We start from the raw sequence: 25110 nt of genomic DNA on the forward strand, positions 1-25110 counted from the left end.
GCGCAAATTTTTGCCTTGGCCTATTTCACCGCGTCGGATCGTGACCGTGACGGGATTCATTTCATTTTATAACCTTCTCAAAATGGCAGCCATTTTTTATGAATGAACCTGCTATGACCATTCAATTTTTATTTTTAGGCGATCACTTAGCGAATTAGGGGCATTTAGGGGTCTCGAAACGATTATAGCAAAAACTGTTACAAGTTTTCTTTGAGAAAATTATTATCGGAAATAATTTTGTAACCACTTTATACTGATTAAAAACTGTTTACCTATTGATATGTTTTTAAAGTACTTAAAAGCTCTTGAAAACCTAAAAATGGTTACGTAACCTCTCAGAATTTTCTGAGATAATTTATCCTGAGCATCACGGTTTTATTGCTATAGGTAATGACGTCGTCTACGACGTACGTTGAATAAAATTCAGGAAGTGTGGGCGTCGTATGTACATTATCTATATACCACGTAATCATGACCTTCTCAGCAACATGAATTTCTGTGCAGTATAAATTTCTGTAGGACCATACATAGACTGTATCCGGTTGAACCTTGTTTAAATATTCAAAGTAAAAAGGCCAATGTATCTAATTTCTGAAGAATATCCATAAAACTTTTGTTTTAGTATATTTTTGTATAATATAAAGTCTAGCAATAATATCTGCCTGCCTTTATTGCAAACGACATATAGCAAAAATATTTAAATTATGTTCTTACTAAAAGCATTGGCATGTGGTAATGCAAAAGCACTGAAAAGGAATGTATAATTACTATTTTATTATTTTGTAGCTTAGAAATACATACCACAAAAATGTACAATATACTTGCATTCATGTATTTTTACGTGTAACTGATTCTGAATGAAATCAAGCTTACCTGTTGCCTATCTGATAAAAGAAAGGTTTCGTATTTACATACGTAGCTTAGATGTCGGTATTTTTAGGTACTTGAATTTAAGGCAAAATTAAAGGAAAATAGAGTCTATCAAATAGCAACACTGCTCCTGTCATTCATATAGCGTTTGGATCGTGTTTGATGAATCTGAAAAATTACGCAAATTACAATATTTTGTGTCTAATATTACTTACCATTAACGTTATTAACAATTTTAATAAGTGTGTTGTTTTTAATTGTCTTGCTTGTACTACAACAATATTTTTTTTTTATCTTTTCAACTCTTAACTCAACATTATACAGAGTGCAGTAACGAAACGTTTCAAACAAAACAAGGACCATGCGTATCGTGCTCGTATTTTAATTCCTTTACAAGTAATTTAATAATATTTGTGATAAATTGTTTCAGAAACAGAATTAAATATGCCACTGAACCCACTTAATGGTAAGTTTTATTAAAAAAAAACAAGTTGAAAAACACTTTTTGTAACATAGGTAACCTCTGAATGTAGTAATGAACACATATTTTACGTAAAATTACTAACTAAACTGTGTCAACTGTTGATCCCTAAGAAATTTCAAACATTAAAAGTAAACATAAGAAACATTTAGCGATAGTACAAATGGGCGGCCTTATTGTTCTGAACCAATTTTTTCCAGACCACCACTACCAGGAATCAGCCATAATACAATAGCATAAATTATCGATAGCATATTTTGTTTAAAACCAATAAAGTAATTTATTATAGAATTATGTATTATTTTATGTTATTCGTTGTTAGGAATAAAATCGTTGTGCATTTAGTGTGTGTAACATGGGTCAATCCTTGATAACTTCTTCTATTGTGTGCCAACCATCATCAACCTGGTTTCAGTGTTACTATTGAGCCGCCAAAGGCCCCTTACATGACTCATGTAACAACTACTTACTTACATTATGTTAATTATATGAAATTTACCAAATTCTACATGGAAGGGAGATCAGTTGCCTCTTGGCAGATGCAATAACCATAATGGCAAAACTTGTATATAAATACTTCTTCTTCTTAAAATACTTTACTGTGTCTCTTAGGAATAATGCTGTAATATTGATCTTTTGTAAAGTGACGGTTTGAATATCATTAAACACTGTAAACTATGAGGTTGGTATAACCACCAAAAGTGGCTGAATCCTCGGTAAAAATTAGATAAAAAAATGAATCATAAAAATAGTTACAGGGTCTCTAGATAGAATATATTGAACCACCATATCCTAATCTATAATAATGTTTGTACCGTTTGTATGGCATCCAGAAATAATGAATGTGTCTTTCTCTCTTTCTTTCTTATATATATGCTATATAACTATTTTTGATGCGTGTATTACCGATTTTTTATGCGTTTAACATTGACATTAATTTACCAATATAAGCAAGTATAAAAAAATACATGCTGCCATAATAAATTCATAATTTTAATATATTTCAGAGCTGAAGCGTCGTTTGGATGATGACGCGATCCCCCTACCGAAGAGGCTCTGCCTCGCCAAGAACATAGTTCTTTCCCACCACTTCCCCGCGGCCCCAAAAGAAGGCATTGTTGCATCTTGGCTTGTAGGGTTAGCGGAGAATAACAAACTAGATGGGAAGGAGCTGAAAGATGTCCTCGGATGGATCAATGTGGACGAACTGACTGGTGAATTGAAGTGTAAAATGATACAGGTATGTTGTTTAACGTCTTAAGACCAAGAATTTCAAATACAATAGATAAAAAATTGGGTTTGGATTTGAAAAGGACATTCAGTCTTACGACTTTATGATAAACATATTTATATAAGCTTCTTATGTAACTTAGTCCAATGGGAAAAGTTGATGTAAGCTTCTAATATTACACTGCAAATCTCTTTATAAATCTTCTGTATCAAAATATTAAGGTAAGTAGATTACATTACATACCAACCGAATTACGCTTAAGATTATACCATTCAGAATGCCTAAGATTATTACTTCCATAAATTACAGGTAGTATCGCAATATCTACAGCAAAACTCAATTCAAGATGACAACATTCAATATGTTTTAACATTCTTAAACAATGAGAAAATCTCTTCCCAACTGACTCAGCAAATAGATGACTACTTAATTATCGTTATAACACTCTTGAAATACTTAAAAAATGAAGAAACTACAAACATTACAATGTGCGAAGGAATACTGAACAATATAGTAAAATATTACAAGGAATGTAAGAAAAAGTTAGAATTTATTATGAAATTATTAGATGGGGAGAATTTGGAAACGGTGTTCAGTTATTTAAACACAGACTCCCATAACACAGTTATACATGTTTGCCAGAATGTCCTCTTTCCAATGAACAAGAAGTCCTTCTTTGTAAGTTTTCTACAAACATTAATAAGGAAAGATAATATTGATGATTTAATGGCAGAAAAGGGAGATAATATTCAGTCGGTGTTGAAAATTATGAGCACATTCTTCACATTCCCAATAGGAAGGACGGAGAAGAATCAGAAATTCTTATCAGATTTTATTGATGTGTTCGTAAGTTGCTTCAGAAGCGAAAGTCAACTGATTTTCGCATTTTATATCATGGTAGTCAACTCCTTAAATATGAGCCAAGCTTACCTATCGCCTGCTATGAAAATGCCACCGATAGTCTTCGAAGAACACGATGATAAGATTAAAAGAAACTTGTTTTTAAAACTACTTGAAGTATTATTGAAAAATGAAGTTGACATAAGTGTCCGATTAACTGATACATTTGGCGAAAAGATATCAAAAGTTGAGATAAAAAAGACCTTTATGTCTTTCCTACAAGCAGTAATGATAAATCAACTAAAACTCGAAGGCAAAGTCGACAAAAGCACTCTACAAATAATAAAGACCGCTTTAAGATTAGATCCAGGGTTGGTGGAGCAAAAAATTAACCAAATTCTACCACCACTAATGACGGTAAAGAAAACCAGTTCAAGCATAAATGAGTCCTACATAGAAATGTTAAATTGTCTTTTGGAAACACTTTTCAAACTAAGTAGAGCTACAATATTCTTAAATCAAATTCTACCACACGTTAAACTATGTTTGGAGGCTAGCAACACTGAACAGTTTGAATTGAAACAAAAGATAAAAGAGTGCATAGATAATGAAACAGATTGTGAGAAGTTAAAAAATAAATTAATAACTGGATGTGACGTAATTCCTCAAGAATGCGTAGAAATGTATGGGAAGTCGACATCAGAGTTGATGTTTAGGCAGAATAAAGAGTTGCTGGTGTCACTTCAGAAAGACTTTGAAGAACATTGTCTGATGATGCTCGAGGAAGGATTTGTCAGTATGTATTTATTTTCTATATTTAATTTCTACAGAAAAGACTTACTTTAGATGTAAGCAGGACATCATAAATGACTCAACCAAAATATTATCAAAATGATCAATATAAACATTTTTTTTTTTTTTTTTTTTTTTATTTATTTATTGTTGAAAACATTTTACATAAGGATACAATTGAATCGCATTGCTAAACCTTGCAGGTTTGTCTCAATGCAATATTCCGCTATTGTTACAGTTTGTACTTCAGAAGTATACCATTAATTAATAACACTATTCAACAAATAAAGTACCTACACATGTCAAACGCCAAACGCATACATGGACGAAAGAACCGGTAGGATAGGTAATTCGCCACAAGTAAGGCGCATCATACCTACGTATGAGCGGGCGATTCCGAGAAACTGGCAAGCAGCAAACAAGTAAACAAGATAGTAAACAGGGTGCTCCAAATTCACACATCAAGTCACATACTTTGTAGGTTTTCAAACATGTACCTTTTTAATATATTGTTGAGGTTTTTTGGTGTGATTTTATGCCTAATTTCAATTGGTATCTGATTTATTAAGTCAGGTACGATGTAATTAGACACTCGTTTACCGTAAAAATTGTTAAATTTGGGCTTATTTAATATATGATTTGTTACCTGCCTAGTTATTTTGAAGTGTGATATTGGATCCTGTATTTCAGTTCTAAAGTATTGTTCTTTTAGCATCTGGAGTTTAAATTTAACATGGACCGGTAGTATTTTACAGAAATAGAAAAGATCATAGTCGTTATTTAATTTATTTTTTATATTATAGGGTATTATCATTTTCAGTAGTCTTACTTGTAGTTTGTATATCCGGTCTAGATAAGATTTAAATGTACGACCGTAGCTGCTAAGCCCGTAAGATACAATACTTTCTACTAACGCTGTGTACATTGCCAGTCTGACTTGGTATGGTATTTTGTTTCGGATAATATAAAATTTTGCCAAGACAGCACGCAACTTGTTACATACCGAGTCTATATGAGCCTCCCAATTAAAATTAGTGTCAATAATTAGTCCGAGGTATTTTTGTTCTGTAACCTGCTGGAGTGGCAAACAGTCACAGTGTTTAGGAGCATCAACATTGTGCAAACAATGGTGATTGTGCCCTATAATTTTTACCATAGTGACAGTTCGTGACTGGTTGGAGTGCACGTGAAGCAGTTTTGTCTTTTCTCCATTCAACACAAGTCCAGCGTCATGAGACCACCGACATACAATATCAAAATCTTGCTGAAGTTTTCGTTCCGCGTCTTTTAAATCTCGTTCTGCAGAAACTAGACATGTGTCGTCTGCGAATTGATAGATACTGCAATTTTTGATGCAGTTATTTAAGTCATTGACGTACGACAGATAATGTAGTGGGCCAAGAACGGATCCTTGTGCGGTTCCCTCCGTCACGTAAACTTTTTCACTACAAGATTTTCCTATCTTCACATGGTAGGTCCTGTTATCAAGGTAATTTTTGCACCACTCAAGAATCCGTCCCCTCACGCCTGTGTCGGCTATCTTTTGTACAAGCAGTTCGTGTCGTAACACATCAAATGCCTTAGTATAATCTATCAATACAATAAGCACATGTTTTTTGTCATTGAGATGTTTATTTATTTCATCAGCAAACCTAGACAGCAACATGGTCGTGCTTTTGTTAGGCTGAAAACCGTACTGATTGTGTGACAGCACGTCATGGGTGGTATAGAACTCATGTATTTGATTACTGATAAATTTCTCCACAACTTTATCAATGATAGGAAGCATTGTTATCGGTCTATACTTTGTACTATCTTTACTATCACCACCCTTAAATATCGGCCGCACTAATCCAGTCTTGAGCTCATTGGGGTAAATACCAGTTTTTATACTAACACTAATAAAGTGGGCTATTGCATCGGCTATCTTGTCAGCTATTTTCTTAAGGTCCGTTGCACGAACTCCATCAATGCCAGGTGCCTTATTACTACTCATGTTACCGATGATTGAGTGGATCTGTTTTACGGTTGGTTTTTTAAATAGCATCGATTTATCTAGTGGTTGCTTATATAAACCCTCATCAAGCAGTCTGATGTTGCAGTTTGGTATCAAGTCTTGAACACTATTTTTAAATGTCCTAGCAAACATATTAGCAATACTTTTATCGGAACCAAAAGATTGAAATGCCCTACCAATTACATCATTAATTTTAGAACTAATTTTGCCTGAAATTTCATTCAGAATATGCCAAAGTTTCCTTATATAAATAAATAAATAAATATCTTTTCTGTGTATAAATATTTCATTTTTATAATATTCATTTTTATGTTTTTCTACTAATTTATTGGTTTTGTTTCTTTGTTTATTGTATTCGAGTTTTTTTACCATATTTTTTGTATCCTTCGTCCATTCTAGAAATAACGTATCCCTTTTCTCACATGCTCTTGCTACGGGTCCAAAAACCCATGGTTGTTTATTTCGTTTAGATACACTTAATTTATGAATAAATGTTGATTTTTTATAGCATTCTGAGAGGCTACTGTTTATGAAATTATAGATGGCTAATGGACACTCAAACTCTTTACATACATTCCAATTAATATTTTCAAGTTCTTGTTCAAGATAAATATTGTTAATTTTTGGTACAAAACTTGGAACCCCCTGTACACGCAGTACCCCCACGAAAGCTACGGCGGTCATATTGTGGTCGGCCAGTTTAGTACCGAGAGCAGCGCAGTACACATCTTGTAATCGGGAGCGCACAAATATGTGATCGATACAAGATTTCGTGACCGTGTTTTTCCTGCTTTCTATTCTAGTGTAACCCGTCACCCCGCTTACAAGTCCGTGTCCGCTCATAACGTCCATGTATGCTTTTGTTACAGAATCGCTGTGTTTAAGATTGATATTCATATCTCCGATAACAATCAAATCCAAACCCTGTGAAAAAGATAGTGATTTATCAATTTCTGATATAAACAAGTGTTTCCTGCTACTTGGAGGCCTATACACGACACACAAAGCTACCTTATAGTTCGACGGGGTTTCTAAGTTACCTTTGAGGCACTCAAAGTTCGTTGTTGTAGATTTTAACTGGCAGAATTTGTGTTTCTTGTGAACGTAAACAACGATACCGCCGCCTTATATATATACATAAAGTAATAGATTAATATAAATCTTATTTTCGTGTTCAATTTTCCAGGTCCTTCAATCATAACGCTAGCGGAAGTGCTGTCGGCCATTTTGTCGAGTTTTCTGCGACACAGCAAAATGGCGGACCACACGGTGCCAAAGCAAATATCTGTGGATTTCTGGACGGCTTTCCAGAAGTTTGAAGAAGAATGTTTGGGGAAGTTTGGAGAATGCATTTTGAAGCTTAATTATGTAAGTGTTATTGATTATCGATAGGAGGAAACATTGTTTTTAAGTCTATAATACCAAGGTCGAATCAAGAAGGCATAATTTTATTTTAGTTTAACATGTATCTGTCTCTTTCTTACCCTTCGCATGAGACGGTAGACAAAACCGAAATAGCATTATCTCTTTTTGCTACATTTCTGCGCTAATCCCTAATAATAATAAGTACATTCATCGCAAAACGAAGTAAGTACGCACACGTCATTGAGCTTTCTGTTAGACCAACATGATAGGTTGTGAGCCGTATCGCCGTCTATAATGGTCGAGCCAACTTGATTGTGAAACAAATACAATTTCAGAATCCGCAACTTGGCAAAGCGTTTCTCAACCTCTGCCTCAGTGTTGCCCACTTAAAGCTGCTCAACCTGAAGTACAGCAACACCAAACTTGACATTACTGCGACGGATACATCGCAGGTGTTGGACTTGAGTGTGTTACTGCCATGTCTTAGTGCTGAGCAATGGACAGCACTTACTTCGAAGGTTGATGAAGATGAGGCAGTTTTAATATTGGTAAGTTTCATGTAGCTTATGCAGCCTATCTAGGGTCCACTGCTGGATAGTGACCTCGCCTCTCAATACCTATATCAACTTAACATAAGCTCAAGACATTTCCCAATTGGGTTAATAAGAGGTACATCCATCACCAGATGAACTAAGTACCCACGCATCACCGAGCTTTCTGTTACACCAACGTGATAAGTGGTGAGCCGTATCGCGATCTATAATCGTCGGGCCAACTGTGTTAATGAAAAACTACACTTCATTATATTCACATCACTAATTTAAGAGCCACACTCTTGTCGATGTAGCATTCTCCATGCTATTTTTTAGGGAAAAATACCCTTTTGCTTTCCACCATGCAGTACTTCTCTGACGCGAGTAGGATAGCGCCCAGAGTAGTCTATTTCAAAGCCGTACTAGGACTCCTGTCCTTCCTCTCTGAATAGTACTGACAGTTACTGCTGCCCTCTGTCAGGTTCTAGGTTACAGTCCCTTTGACTCGCCTCTATCGCGTTACTGCAATATATTTTGATCATAAAAGATTCTACTATTACCATAATAATATTCTATTTTCAGGACAATCTTCTCCTAGCCAAAACTATGGCTCTGCATTTGTTAACACTAAAATCGGAAACCGACCAAACGCAAAATTTATCAGACACAAAAACCCATCTTATAAAGCAATTGTCGTCAAATTGTAATATTTTGAATAATAGTGGTTTTTGCACAATACTCTTTAGTAATTTGGAGAAAGGTCAGGTAAAGAACGTAGCGAAAAACATAGTGAGAACGTATTTGAGTAATCCAGAACTAGAAATTCTGAAGTCAGAAGCTGTTGCAAGCAACAGACTATTGCTAAATGCTATCGTCTTAGAAACTTGTAAGAATATGAGCAAATGTTTTGACAACATGGAAGATTTTACTAAAGCAATGAACAAGAGTGATTTCGACTTCTCTTTCGTCAAAGAAGTTGATATTAAAGATTATTTTGGACAAATTAATGTTAAAGAAGATCATGATGCCACAATTTCAAACTGCATCAACTTACTGAAGCAAATACCATTGCCATATCTGGAAGAATCCTACCAATTAGTAGCGATCTTTATGGTGTTAGCAACGAAAAAATGTTGCCAGAAGAAAATTAGAAAGAATGCCGACCATGTCTTGTTGAATACCTTCGAAGTGAGTCCCAAATATCCAGATTTATACAAAATCTTTCCAGTTGAATTCATATTTGACTTCAAAAGTAAAGAAATTATTAACCTGCTGACTTTAAAAATCAAGACGTCAAATAATATGTTTGTGATTAAAAGTATTTTGGAGTCTGCAGTAAAAAAAGTCAAGACAGATAGCGACATTGTGAAAAAATTGGTAGAATTACTGCTTACAAAACAAAGTAGTAAAAAGCAGGACATTTCCAACATAGAATATTTCAGTGAACCTGTCTTCCAGATAACTTGTTTAATTCTACCGATAATAGCCAAGGAAAAGAAAGCTATAACTACTAGCGCCTATAGGTCCATATTAGCAAACTTACAAGAAAAGCTACACAAATCCATATTAGACTGCCTAACGAACATAGATTTTGAAAATAGTAGTTTATTTAACGAAACAAATGGCGACATTGACGAAAGTATGGTAGTTTCTGAGAACACGTTGGCAGCACTGAACGCAATGGCGTCTTACTCGCTCACTCTTTCGAAGCATTGTGAGACGGGGGATGCAGAAGAAATAAAAAAATTGGTTTGTCTTTGGTCCGGTTTGGAGTTCTTCGTGCAAAATGCTGTAAGTATAAATTATTACGTAACGTAAGCTCACTACTATATCCCAAAAAATTTAGTCACAGTGTACCTCTGTGTACGCATGTATCCGTCGCAATATGAACTAAGAACCCACGCCTCACCGAGCTTTCTGTTAGACCAACGTGATAGGTGAGCTGTATGGCCGTCTATAATAGTCGAGACAACGCGAAAACGGTTGGTCACGTGACATTTTGTCAAAGTTTACGATGTCACTTACGTCTTGTATACCTATCATTAGTAATAATCATTTTTATTTTCCAGATACAATCAATACAAAACCCATCATCGCGCCAACAACACGTCGAGTCGTCCGTGCAACTGTTAAACGTCATTCTGCGGCATGTCAAGAAGCTAGCATCGCATAGAATCTTCGAGAAAAAAGACCAATTGTTCACTCAAATTTGGAAGAGCGTTATCGCGCGACTGGCCATAGTACATGGCGAGGAAAAGAGGGTAGTTTTAGAAGATATTGCCGTCACTTTAAAGTTCTTGTGTGAACTTACCTCTGTTGAGTGTTTCGTTAATACTTTTGTTGGGGATATGAACGCTTTGGGAGTTTTTAAGGTATGTGTTCTCTATTTTGTTGATGACTTATCATATTATCTATACATTTGTTGTTACAAAACATTATTAATATGACGTCGTTAAACCCCAAGAGATTTATACAGAGTGTTAGTGACATCGTAACGAAAACTTTGAGGGGTGATTGGTTGGATGGTTCTGAGATGATATCGAGTGGAATTTTCCGTCGCAAAAGTATGATAAAAAACACAAAAATTTTCATGAATATTAAGACTGAAAATTCCACTTGATATCAATTCAGAATCATGGTCTGAACCATCCCCCTCAGTATTCGTGACTGTGTCACTAACACCCATACCTACTTGTATGGCTACCGTATGAACTTGTGCGGGCTGTAAGTGACATCGTAACGAATACTGAGGGGGATGATTCGGCTGATTATTCTGAGATAATATCAAGTGGAATTTTCCATCGCAAAAGTATGGAATTGAAAATAATTTTAAAAAACTAAAAAAAAACATGAATTTTGCGACGAAAAATTCCATTTGATATTAACTCAGAATCATGGTCTGAATCATCCCCCTGAGTATTCGTTACGATGTCACTAACACCCTGTATAACTTAAACTGACGACTACATTCCATTTGCAAAGTTTCCTAGGTCAAACATAAATTATGACATTCTGATTACTAAACAAAGACAGATCTAAAGGTGACAAAAAAACTTTCGTTTTCTATTTAACTTATTTATTAATTTTAATAAAGAAAAATGTGATAATATGTGCGATATATTGTCACGTTTTTCTACGACGTCACAGGTTGCTTTTGCATACAAATTCCATAGTAATTTCGTGGTTTGACGTTTGGTAAAAAGTAACTGATTTGACTAGTTGGAAACTAGTCCAAGGTACATCCAACGTAGGATGAACTAAGTACAGTCATGAGCAATAATGTACCCACTTTATGACTCTGTCGCACTAACATATTTGACATTTAGTGAGCTTACAGTTCAATTTGTCAATAAAGTTAATGTGACATGGTACCAAAGTGTATAAATATTAATGCTCGTGACCGTACCCGCATCTCACCGAGCTTTCTGTCAGACCAACGTGATAGTTGAGCCGTATTAACGTCTATAATGGATATCTCATTATTATCATTTTATCCGTGGTCCGTACGGCCTCCGTGGTCCAGTGGTTGAGCGTTGGGCTCACGATGCGGAGGTTCCGGGTTCGAATCCACAAAAATCACTTTGTGTTCCCTAGTTTGTTAGCACATTACAGGTTGATCACCTGATTGTCCAAAAAGTAAGATGATCCGTGCTTCGGAAGGCACGTTAAGCCGTTGGCCCCGGTTACTACTTACTGATGTAAGTAAGTAGTCGTTACATGAGCCATGTCAGTGGCCTTTGGCGGATCAATACTAACCCTGACAATAGGGTTGTAGAGGTTGGTAAATCATCTCACAACCCACACGATAGAAGATCATTTTATCTAAACCAATCTAATAAACAACCCTTTTTATTCCAGAAACCATCAGAAATATCGAAAGAGGTGCCCTCAACAACACTCACCAGTCATAAAGTGTCCAAATACCTTTTCACACAATGTTTAAAAGCCAACATAGTAGGGTCTAAATGTCTAGCCCTGTCTAGATACCTAGCTAAAACATGCAAGGACATCCGTGTATGGATCAGCACGTACTATGAAGAAAGTGAGATGAAGAAGAAAGTTGGTGAAGAAAAAGTAATGAAAATAGACGATGTTGTCTGCAGTATTTTGAGGGTAGATTTGGATATTGTTGCTGAAGGGGTTTTGGCGGCGAAAAAGGTGAGTTTCTTTTTATACATGCATGATGATCACATGGATGTCTCCTTGTTCACGAAACGAGAGATCAAACCCTGTCTCTGTGAAAAAAACCTATATAAGAAATTGTATAAGATTTATTCAACATAAGTACATGTACCGTAAATAGACATTTACAGTAAATTAAGATAAAAAGGCTCGGTGAGGAGCTCGGTGGCGCAGCGGTAAACGCGCTCGATCTGCGATTGTTGAAGTTAAGCAACTTTCGCAAAGGCCGGTCATAGGATGGGTGACCACAAAAAAAAAGTTTTCATCTCGAGCTCCTCCGTGCTTCGGAAGGTACGTTAAGCCGTTGGTCCCGGCTGCATTAGCAGTCGTTAATAACCATCAATCCGCACTGGGCCCGCGTGATGGTTTAAGGCCCGATCTCCCTATCTATCCATAGGGAAGGCCCGTGCCCCAGCAGTGGGGACGTTAATGGGCTGATGATGATGATGAAGATAAAAAAACAACAATGAATTCTAGGCTACGTTAGCAAAAAAATATAGAAGGCGCTGTTCAGGTTACTAATTATTCAAAAATATAATCTAATCGCGGAGGCATATATAAAAATAATTTTTGCTTGATATTTGGATCAGATATATATGGAATTGGTCGAGCCAACTTTATTAGTAAAAACTGCACTTATCATAAATTGCTAACTCATTGGTTCAAGTCCGGTACCGGAGTTCGAACCGGCGGTCGCCGTTTGAGAAGCAAGCCGGTGTACAGTCAATATAATGTACCCACTTTAGGACTCTGTCGCACTAACATATTTGATATTTAGTGAGACTTACAGTTCAATTTGTCAAAAAAGTTAATGTGACATGGTACCAAAGTGTATACAGTCATGAGCAATATAATGTACCCACTTTAGGACTCTGTCGCACTAACATATTTGACATTGAGTGAGACTTACAGTTCAATGTGTCAAAAAAGTTAATGTGACATGGTACCAAAGTGTATACATATTAATGCTCGTGACCGTACCACAGTGACTATTCATGATCCTAATTTACTCTTTACAGATTCACCTACATTCCAAACTCCTCGACTCGATATTCTCGCTACATCACCAAGTCAATTACATGGCAACACTGTGTGACAGCTGGCAATACTTGAAGCTGTTTGAAGGCTGTGTGGCTATACTCAATAGTTTGCAGCTCTCTAGGGATGAGATGTTACAAGACAGGTATTTTATATGTATTTATCTTACTAATATTATAAATGTGAAAGTTTCTGAGTATGGATGTTTGTTACTCTTTCACGCAAAAACTACTGAATTGATTTTAATGAAACTTTACAATAATGTAGCTTATACATCTGAATAACACATAGGCTACAATTTATAAAGATACTGTGTGAATTGATAAAAATATGACGATAAGTGTCAAGTAAGTAGGAAAAAATCTACCATCTGCGAGCAATTCTGGCGTGCGCTGACAAAACCGTTACACATAATGTAATATATGATAATAATGGAAATGTTTATCTTAAAAAAAAAAATTAGAGTCTTTACGACAAACATGTCGTCGAGGCTCATAGGACTGCCAGGTCTAGGTTTATGGAGTGGGTGAGGTGCGGTAGGCCAAAGACTGGCATAGTACATCAGGAGATGTGTGATAGTAGGCGAGTTTTTAAGTCTAGATTAAAATGGTGTCAAGACCATAAGCACCAAATAAGAATGGACTCGCTTGCTGAAAAACACTCGAAAGGTAACTTTCGGGGTTTTTGGCAAGATACTAGCAAGGTGAATGTGGCACCTGGCCTTCCTGTGAGCGTCGACGATGTCCAGGACCCCAAAGACATAGCGAATATCCTGAAGGACCATTTTTCGGTCAGTTCGCCATTGGGTCCGGCGGGGGGGTGGGTGCTTGATGCTGAAATGAACTGTCAACCGGTTACGAAATTTTTTGCGAAAGATGTCGATAAAGCTATAAAGCTTATAGCAAGAGGTAAATCCCCGGGCCACGATGGGCTCAGCATCGAACACCTGCAGCACGCCGGGCCGCACATTGCCAGAGTGTTGGCCATGTTCTATTCACTTTGTGTGGGTCATTCCTATTTACCAGCCGACTTCATGAAAACAGTGGTAGTGCCTGTGGTGAAGAATAAAACAGGTGACCTTACCGACAAACTTAACTACAGACCTATCTCTCTTGCCACTGTTGTAGCAAAAGTTTTTGACGGGCTGCTTAATACACAGTTAAATAAGTACGTATCGCTACATGATAATCAATTTGGATTTCGACCACGATTATCTACTGAGAGTGCAATTCTGTGTCTTAAGCATACCGTCAAATACTACACAGACCGTCAGACGCCTGTATATGCTTGCTTCCTTGACCTGTCCAAAGCATTCGACTTGGTTCGGTATGACTTGTTATGGGATAAGTTGAGGAGCATAAACCTACCTCAGGAACTAATTAATATGTTTCGGTATTGGTACGCGCACCAGTCCAACATGGTCAGATGGGCAGGGGAAGTGTCGGAGACGTATCGACTCGAGTGTGGAGTGCGGCAGGGTGGGTTGACGTCTCCGACCCTGTTCAACCTTTACATGAACGAGCTGATCGCCGCGCTGAGCAGCACGCGTGTCGGCTGCCATGTGGATGGCGTTTGTGTTAATAATCTGAGTTACGCTGACGACATGGTGCTGCTCAGTGCGTCGGTCTGCGGTTTGAGAAGACTGATGCGGATTTGTGAGGAGTATGCAGGTGGTCACGGTTTAACATATAATGTTAGGAAAAGCCAGTGCATGGTCTTTGAGGCGGGTAATAAATGCCCAGAGAACGTTCCTCCGGTGTTGCTGAATGGTACGCCCTTGGAGAGGGTATATCAGTTTAAGTACCTGGGGCACATAGTTACTGCTGACCTCAGTGACAATGCGGATATTGAGCGGGAGCGGAGGGCGCTGTCTGTAAGGGCTAATATGATAGCCCGCAGGTTTGCGCGATGTACACCAGAGGTTAAAATTACACTCTTTCGTGCGTATTGTACATCACTATACACCTGCAGCCTGTGGGCGAATTACACTAAGCGCTGTTACAGCGACCTCCGCATCCTGTACAATAATGCGTTCAGGGTGATATTGGGGCTGCCTCGGTTCTGCAGCGCGTCGGGTATGTTCGCGACGGCGCGCACCGCCTGCTTCCATGCGACGATGCGCGCCCGCGGCATGTCCCTGGTGCGCAGAGTGCGGGCCAGCTCCAATGTCATCCTGCAAATGATCGGCGATAGGCTGGACTGTCCTTATCTCCGGCATTGCTGCGACAGACATGTGCCTGTATCGATGCCGGTGAGAAGGTATTGTTGATATTCTATTTTAATTGATTTTATTTGTTTTATCTAATTCTATTTTATTATATTTATTATTTTAAGATATTTGAATGTTTTATTATGTAAATTATGGATCATTGTTATCTGAAATAAAGAAATTTTAATTTTTAATTTAATTTAATTTACCCTAACTTAAGTTAGACGCTTCAAATTTGGCATGCAAGTACCTTAGTAAACTTAAAGCTTAGTTGCAACAGGATATTGCAAAATTCCCACGGGAACGGAAGTTAGCGGGAAAAAACATTTGTATGAAAAAATCTAAACCGCGTAAGATACGAGTAGATGTTTCCAATCTAGCATGCATGCACCTTAGTAAATATAAAGTTCAGTTATGGCTGTATTTTGAAAAATAGGAGTTAGCGGGAAAGAAATGTATGAACAAATCTAAACTGCATAAGTTAGATGCTTGAAATTTGACATGCACTCCCACACACACAAAGATCTTTCTTTTATAACACGCCACGCGGACGAAGTCGCGGGCAAAAGGTAGTTATTATACGGGGTGTAAGTGACATCGTAACGAATACTGAGGGGGATGATTCAGACCATGATTCTGAGTTAATATCAAGTGGAATTTTCCGTCGCATAATTCATGATTTTTTTTTTTAGTTTTTTAAAATTATTTTCAATTCTATACTTTTGCGATGAAAAATTCCACTTGATATTAACTCAGAATAATCAGCTCAGTCATCGCCCTCAGTATTCGTTACGATGTCACTTACACCCCGCACAAGTACATACTGTAGCCATACAAGTAGGTATGGGTGTTAGTGACATCGTAACGAATACTGAGGGGGATGATTCAGACCATGATTCTGAGTTGATATCAAGTGGAATTTTCAGTCGGAAAATTCATGAAAATTTTTGTTTTCTTTTAAATTATTTTCTGTTCCATACTTTTGCGACGAAAAATTCCACTTGATATCATCTTAGAATCATGGTCTCAATCATCCCTCAAAGTTTTCGTTACGATGTTACTAACACCCTGTATAAATATTTTCTTGTAATATGTTACAGGTGGCCAAACTTCATGCAATGTTACCGCGAGCTCGTGGTCACCATGTGTCAACGGTTCACGTCAAACGACCAGCTGGAGCGAGGTGTCGAGGAGAAACTGGCTGAAATCGCGCATAATATTGAGAAGTATGATCACTTTCTTATAACAAAATCAAAAGAGTTTTATTGCATTTTTCTTCTTATCGTGTGGGTTGCGAGGTGGAATACCAACCTCATCAACCCTGGTGTCAGGGTTATGATTGAGCCGCCAAAGGCCCCTGACATGGCTCATATAACGATTACTCACTTATATCAGTCAATAGTAACCGGGACCAACGGCTTAACGTGCCTTCCAAAGCACAAGATGATCGCATCTTACTTTCGGACAATCAGGTGATCAGCCTGTAATGTCCTAATCAAACTAGGGATCACAAAATGATTTTTGCAATTGTACAGTACAAAAAAAAATGTCATGGTTACATTGTAAAAAGAAAAATTACAGTTCTTACGTACAATTGAACCCTATCGGGCGTGCAACATTATATAGGTATGTACTTTAATATTACACTGTATTATGATAACGTATTTAATTTAAAAAAAAATGTATAACTTGACATGGCATCACGATCATCTAAGGGGTGGGCAGAGGTATATACAGGGTTTTGTGACACCGTAACGATGTCGATATCAACTGGAATTTTCCGTCGCAAAATTCATGATTTTATATAGTTTTTATATTATTTTCAATTCTATACTTTTGCGATGGAAAATTCCAGTTGATATCAACATCGTTATGGCGTCACTAACACCCTGTATATACGAGGTATATACAGGAAGGTTTGGACAGAGGCCCATCTCTTCGGATTATCATGTTGCTATGTCATGTATTGCATTTTTTTAATTCAGAATAGTAAGTTGAATCATCCTTCTCAGTATTCGTTACGATGTTGGAAAATTCATGAACATTTTAGGGTATATTATAATCAGTTTTAGTTCCATAGTTTTGCGGCGGCAAATTCCACTTGATATCAACTCAGAATCATGGTCTGAATGATACCTCAAAATTTTCGTTACTATGTCACTAACACCATGTATGGTGGGTTCTAAATATGTTCGTGATTATTTTCCTGCTCCCACCCACAATAATATACTTTTGTTATAAATAAATACATTTCAATATTCTAGGTTAACCCAATCGGTCTGCAAACGCAAGGAGCACGTGAAAGGCATAGCTGCGTACTGTGTGGCCGACCTGTGCTGGCTACTGGAACACTCGCCGCACAAGATGGCGCGCGTCTATGTCGAGAAGTGTGCCGCTTTGTTACTGCAGGTTAGTATTTTTTTTTATACAAAATTATAAAAAAAATTCAACAAAAACACAAAAAGAGGGCACTCACTGAAACTGTACAAGCCTCCATGTGCAAGCAACCCCAGAAAACATTTTCTCCCCAACCGCGTAGTGGACTCATAGAATAAGCTTCCAGAGTCAGTGATCAGTGCACCATCAGTGAACTCTTAAAAGAACATTATAAAAAAAACAAAAACCCAAGTGCAGTGACGTAAACGCATCAGCTTATGCTGCTAGTGTACTTAATAAATAACAGCGTTTTACCTTACAATAAAACGCTTATTAACTACTTACCTCATTCGAAGCCTAAAATAATGAGAGAGGCAACTCGATTTTTCGATGTTGTGGCGGAAACAGTGTCTAAACGTGTTCCAATTCCTATGACAACAGCCTGATCTTTATTTCCATTGGCTGTTGTTACCTTCTAAAACTAGCCACCAGGGGGCGCATCTGTGCTTGAGCGGCTCAGATCGCTTTTTGAATCATTGCTAAATAATAATAAAACAAATTAAACCAGGCAGAGATGAAAATAGGCTTCGAATGAGGTAAGTAGTTAATAAGCGTTTTATTGTAAGGTAAAACGCTGTTATTAACTCACTGTACCGTCATTCGAAGCCTAAAATAATGAGAGCTGTTTGTTATCGCCTGGTGGATAGTTATGTATGAATTATGTATATGAGTCTGTATGAGAATAGAACGAGATCTAAAAATGTAATGCAAGTAGAAAATGTAAAAGGAGAAATGCTTAATAGAAAACCTTTTAATTTAATTAATTTAAAATGTAATGTAGGTATGGAAGATTACAGGTAAGTAGGTACAAATTATAAGTAAAATAAAGTAATCTACAAAAGATAATTAAATTTTTATTTCAAACTATTCATCAATATTCTTAGCAAGTTAACAATTTATATAATATGCTAGAAACAAAGGAAACACACAAATGATATAAAGTGATCACTTAATTATAAAATCACCTATAGGGTAGATAAATAAAGGTATTATCTAATTTACTCTATTTTAATTTGCTATGGGTGAAAACCTAGCAGTTACCACATTTGTTTGGTGATTCGTAGATTTAATTTCTCGACAGTAATATTTTTTAAACGTATCTTGAGAGCGCCAATTTCCTTGAGCAAGGATATCATCTATTGGGCAATTAGACACCCAATTTTTAGACGCAACGGCAGGTCTAATACTTCCAGCGCTTGATTTTATGCCCGCTTCTTGTAGGACCCGTCTAATCCAGCCAGCAATCACTGAACGTGAAGCAGACTTAGGTTCGCCGCACGCAGTGACGAAAAGGCTATTCGTGTTAGCTTGAGCTCTTCTTGACGATGACAATTGTATAAGTTGCTTCACCCAATACACAGGATCAATGGATCGTTGGTCGTGGTTGCTAGTTAGGCGCCAGCCAGATTGTCGTACATCCGATTTATCTGTCTTCGATCCAAATTTGGGCCAAAATACGACGAAGTTTTCTGAAATAGAACAGTGACTGTCATCCACAGCTAACAGAGTTAAATCATGGACACGACGCCCAGAGCAAAGCATTAACAATGTAGCTGTTCGCTTTGAGCACTGATATAAATTGTTGCAATCAGTCTCATTGTTTAGAAGCCAAGCAGAAAGATCGTTAACATCCCATATTGGGGGTTTTAAGTTTAATTTAGGTTTTTGGTTAGCTATAGATGCGAGCATTTTCTTGACTAGAATATGAGAACTCAAACGTTCAGAATGGTCAGGATTACAAAGCGTTGAAATAGCTGATTTGTATACTAAAATAGTACTGTACGATAATTTGTAAACAAGGAACAAATCTGACAAAAATCTGGCTAGTTGAGGACCATTCGCATCATATGGGGTGCTGATATTATTATGTTTACACCAATCTAACCATTTACACCAAGCATTTTTATATGTTCTGATAGAAGAACTACGCCAACCTGATTTTAACAGCTGTTTTTGTTCGGGCGTCCAACCAGTCAACTTTGACGACCACCCCCACATCTCCAGACTTGTAGGCTCATCTCGAAGACCTTCGGCGGTGGCAGACCGGTCGATGTGTCCACAAGGACTTGGTGAAGGCGTCGTATTGTGAACGGGGGAGCTGTGGCCCGATTTTTGAGATCGGGCTTCCAGAACACCTTCTCCCACATGGGGACTATTAATAGATACACACCCTTCGCTGTGTTTAGGTGGCATAACACTCTCGGGATAAGAAAGGGCGGCGGAAACACCCACGCAAGGTCGTAGTCCCATTGTTGGCTGAACGAGTCGTGAAACTCCGCATTCGCATCCCTTCGATCCAGACTCGCGTACCGAGGCACTACATGTGCAGTCCTGGACGCCATCAAATCTATATGCGGGATGCCCCATTTCTTGAAAATTATGTTGGTTATGACTGGCAAAAGATGCCACTCGGGAGGCGGCCGAAACCGAGATAAGCGGTCCGCTTCGCAGTTCATTTTCCCCGGCAGATAATGAGCGACTAGATTTATCTGGTATTGGTCGAGAATTGAGAATACTTTCCGTGTTAGATACATCAGATTGCGAGATTTGGATCCTCCCTCTCTCCTCAGGTAAGATACCACGGTCTTGCTGTCGCTCTGAAGCATTATGGACGTGTTCGCCAGGTAATTGCATTGCTGTTTTAACGCAAACAGTACAGCCAGCATCTCTTTCATATTGGAGTGCAGATCCAGTTGCAGAAGAGACCACGGGCCAGAGAGTTTCAGATCGTCGACTTGGGCTCCCCAACCTATTCCCGACGCATCGGTTGACATAAAGTGGGTCACTGGTGGTTGATGTAATAGAGAGCGAACATTGCAGTTCTTTATCCACCATATCAACTCGAGAACGACATTGTCTGGGACTTTGAATCGGCGGCAAGAATTGGTTTTTAGGAGGAAATTGCCAAACCGAAGAAGTTCTCTGTGATTCAGGCGACCGCGAGGAACGACAAAACTGGCGAAGTTGACGAGACCGACCAGACTTTGTATCTCCAATAAGCGGGCAGTTCTTTTGGACAATATTGGTTGGATTTTTGACTGTATAGATTGCTGCTTTTTTAAAGGAAGCCATTTGAGGCCCAGCCACGGGTCCCAACAAATTCCTAGGAATTCCAATGCTTTTTGAGGTGTTAAGATCGACTTTTTGAAATTTAGCAGCCAACCCAGCGTTTGTAGTAAGTTTACTGTGTACTGAACTTGATGTAATAGCATGTCTCTGCATTGATTGGCAAGCAGAAAGTCGTCCAAATACGTGACTATTCGAATACCTTGCTTTCTCAGGATCTCTGCGACCCAATTGCTCAGCATAGCAAACACACGTGGCGCTGTTGCGAGCCCGAATGGTAGGCAAGTTACTTGCAGTAATCTTTGAGCAAATATTATTCGCAGGAACCTTCTGTGGGTTTGAGCAATGGGCACGTGAAAATAAGCATTGGAAAGGTCTATTTTTACCAGGTAATCGTAAGGCTGCAGGAAACTGGGGATTCTCTGCATGTTTATGAGGTGAAATTTGTTTATGATGACGTGTTCGTTTAATAGACGAAGATTGAAAATAGGCCGCATACTTCCGTCGCTTTTGGTTGTCAAGAAAATCGGAGAAATGAAACTCGGGGAGAGGCGTACGGTTTCCAAAACCCCTGTTTGTAATAGCGTGGTTATTGCGTCTCTCATTTGAGGGGAGTCTCGCGTCTGGCACCTGTGGGTTAGGGTTGCGGGAACACAAAGTGGAGGAACCTGCTTGAACGGTATCCTGTAACCTTGTATTATTTTTATAATTGATTTTGGGGCCCCAAGATTTTCCCACATACGGACATAGTATGCCAGACGACCCGCAATACGTACATTCGAGTCAGAACTTTCGCTTCGAACGAAAGTTTTTATTGTTCTGCCCACTTTTAAAATTATTTTTGTTTTCGTCAAAATGTTGCCTATGACGTAAGGTTTTATTAGAATCAGGTCTTATTTTATCATGGTTCTGCGCGAACCGTCTGTTCGTGTGCCCCTGCGCGGGGTGATTATGGTACCCCTGCGCGGGGTAATTATGGTATCCTTGCGCAGGATAATAGTTAGATGGAGGCCCATAAGGTTGGTATGAGAAAGAGTTCTGCATGACCTGGCCGTATTTGTTGCCCTTCGGAGGCTGAGACTGATAACCCTGCGCGGGCATCTTTGATGTTGATGGTCCAGCTTGCGCAGCTGACCAGTTGGATTTGGACGAGACCCTTGCAGGCCAAAAAATTTTTGTCGGTCCACCTGCCTTTTCGATAGCAGACGAAAGACCTTCCTTGTTAAACAAAAATTCGCAAGATGGCGGAATTTTACGCAGATTAGCGCGCAGAAACTTATCTTTTACCGATCTAAGGAGCCCTTCTCGTCTTTGTTCGACCACGTCAGCCCTATGACCGCATGCAAGTTGTAACAGGTCACCCGATATTTTATTGTAATTACCTTGCACAAAAATCTCATTAATTTTATCCTTTTTTTACGCGGGATTTAAAACCCCTTCATTATTAAAAACCCACGAAAGGAACGAATTGAAGCCAGCCTGCGCCGCCTCTTTTTGTTTAATAAGCGCCTGAGTGAACGCGGCATAACTTTTCTCTGCTGTGCATAAAAGAGGGTACTTATCGAAAGGTTTGAATTCCTCGTTGCACTCGAGCTCAACAAATCCAGGGGTAGAAGCGTAAGCTTTTTGAACATCCGAATAACGAACATCACACCATTCGGCAGTATCAAGATGTTGTACCGATTTTAACAAATCTAAGTGGGCCTGAGCTGACTTAGGGATGGAAGGCTCCTTCAACACTGTATTTATAGAAAAGCTTAAATTCGGATTAGGGCCAGGGCTTGGAGCCTTTTCGAAACTATCATTGTCGGAAAATAAATCGCCACTAACGGTAACACTTATATTATCGTCACAGTTATTTTGCACAGCCGGCGGGTAATTATGAAAAGCTGGGTGCATGGAATTATACATTAAGTAATTTTGTATGTTATTTACTTGCTCGACAAGTTTTTGTAAATCATTGTTAGATTTTTTACGCTTTATATTTTTCTTAGGAGGCACCGACTCAGCTTTTCGTTTATTGTTTCGCGTTCGTGCACGACTTGGGGAATTAGAATCGGAATCAGATGAGCTTGAAGAGCTAGAACTAGAACTATTTTCCGAAACCATCACTCACGTTCGAACGGTAGCACCGTTAGAAAATATTTAAGTAGATAAGCACTAATTATTATATATTTATTTTATTTTTTGAATTTTATGAAGTACTATTTTTATTATTTACACGTAAGACACTTTATAACGGATATAAGTTAGGTATTATGTATTATTATAACGATTTTGTACGTAAATCACTAACTATCCGTCCGCACAATTCGAAAAATAAATTGCCAATGATTCAAAAAGCGATCTGAGCCGCTCAAGCACAGATGCGCCCCCTGGTGGCTAGTTTTAGAAGGTAACAACAGCCAATGGAAATAAAGATCAGGCTGTTGTCATAGGAATTGGAACACGTTTAGACACTGTTTCCGCCACAACATCGAAAAATCGAGTTGCCTCTCATTATTTTAGGCTTCGAATGACGGTACAGTGAGTTAATAATAATAATACATTATAAGCAGTGATCGGGATATATTTGTGAGATTTGTCTTAACATGGATATGCCACCCAAATCTTGAATCTCAAACACAATATTCGACTTTATCCATCCACGTCCACACGTAAACTCTCTCTCTCTCTCTCTATTTAACAGCTGCGCTCTTGTCGGTGGAGTAATCGCCATTCCTCTCTTCTTCCCGCCAAAACCTTCACCTCCCGATACGACACGACCTGCACCTTCTCTTTTATTTGTTTCATAAATGTTCTCCTAGGTATATGATTGGCCACCTGATACGACACGATTCATTTATAACAAACATTATAGAAGGAAAAAATGAAGGGAAGAGGGGAAGGGGTAGACCACAGGTAGTAAACATATCATTTTCTTTCTAATTCTATTTTTTTTATTTCCAGGTGGCAGATTCAACGTACGCCGCAGCGTTCCTGCGTCGCGCACTAGCTTCATCACCTGGTCACGTTACTTTAGCCAATATGTATACCATGTATAAGAGATACCATAAATACGTCGGTAACTCATAAGTAGTTACAATAGGGAGTTTCCAACTAGTCAAATCAGTTACTTTTTTCTAAACGTCAAAACACGAAATTACTATGGAATTTGTAGGAAAAAGCAACCTGTGACGCCATAGAAAACGTGACAAAATGTCGCACTTATTATTACATTTTTCTTTATTTATATTCATAAGTCTTGTTAGTGTATTTATTTAGTAATCAGAATTTCATAACTATTTTACTATTTTTATTTGACGTATGAAACTACTCAATTACCTATTAGCTACCTATAGAAAACAAGACGAGGTGCGCTTTCATTTAAACACCCGATTCCGTAACACAGTTGTTTTAATTAAAACACAATACAGGTTGTTACCGCGTTACAATCAGGGATAACAAAATAGTGGGAATCAGAGAGTCTCATATCCCTGATTGTAACACGGTAATTGTCCGGTATTACGTTTTAATTATGATAATAACCGCGTAATCCTGTTGTTTTAAGTTTAAATTGTTAAGATGTTCATTATCTTTTATATACTTAGAATTATTAAATACATACGTCTTTTATTGGCCGTATGAAACATTATTATAAGTAATAAATTGCTGAATTTGTATACTGTACAAGATTTGTATGAAATATCAATAACATAAGTAGAATTTGTTGCAAAGAAATAAAGAAGTTACAACTACGCATATTGGATTTTATTTTGTTAATATCCCTTCTGTAACAGCTCAATCTGACCTCTGCTACAAATATATATTTTACTCAAATAATCAAGACGTTTTTAGAAGTTTTACGACGTGTACTTTCAAAATTTACAACACACCCAAAGCAAAACGCGCCAAAGTTTGAATCAGTATTGGCGATTTTGAATCTGTTTCCCTCTGTCCTTATATGGACATTAAATGAATACGGTTCTGTGATTGGTTAAAATATTGTCGTCATCAAAGTGAGTCACTTTCCGAGCGGTATTCAAATGAAAATTAGTTATATCACTACGG

At 37.9% G+C, this 25110-nt stretch overlaps 1 protein-coding gene across 1 annotated transcript; it reads left to right on the plus strand.

Annotated features, from left to right (window-relative positions):
• Positions 1-1216: 1216 nt before the first annotated feature.
• Positions 1217-24801, plus strand: LOC126378026 (uncharacterized). The gene is made up of 12 exons (XM_050026087.1): positions 1217-1336; positions 2359-2591; positions 2892-4218; positions 7418-7599; positions 7932-8144; positions 8712-9920; positions 10199-10501; positions 11988-12287; positions 13331-13494; positions 16659-16784; positions 17823-17967; positions 24010-24801. Exons 1-12 carry the CDS (start codon positions 1315-1317, stop codon positions 24133-24135), a joined length of 4350 nt encoding a protein of 1449 aa, XP_049882044.1. The 5' UTR covers positions 1217-1314; the 3' UTR covers positions 24136-24801.
• Positions 24802-25110: the final 309 nt, after the last annotated feature.

This window comes from Pectinophora gossypiella, chromosome 25 (assembly GCF_024362695.1).
Source record: "Pectinophora gossypiella chromosome 25, ilPecGoss1.1, whole genome shotgun sequence".
NCBI lineage: Eukaryota > Metazoa > Arthropoda > Insecta > Lepidoptera > Gelechiidae > Pectinophora > Pectinophora gossypiella.

Coding starts and splice junctions, on each gene's coding strand:
- LOC126378026 (XM_050026087.1), top strand. CDS start 1,315: ATGCCACTGAACCCACTTAATG. Junction 7,600..7,931: donor GCATTTTGAAGCTTAATTAT/GTAAGTGTTATT, acceptor ATACAATTTCAG/AATCCGCAACTTGGCAAAGC. Junction 8,145..8,711: donor ATGAGGCAGTTTTAATATTG/GTAAGTTTCATG, acceptor TTCTATTTTCAG/GACAATCTTCTCCTAGCCAA.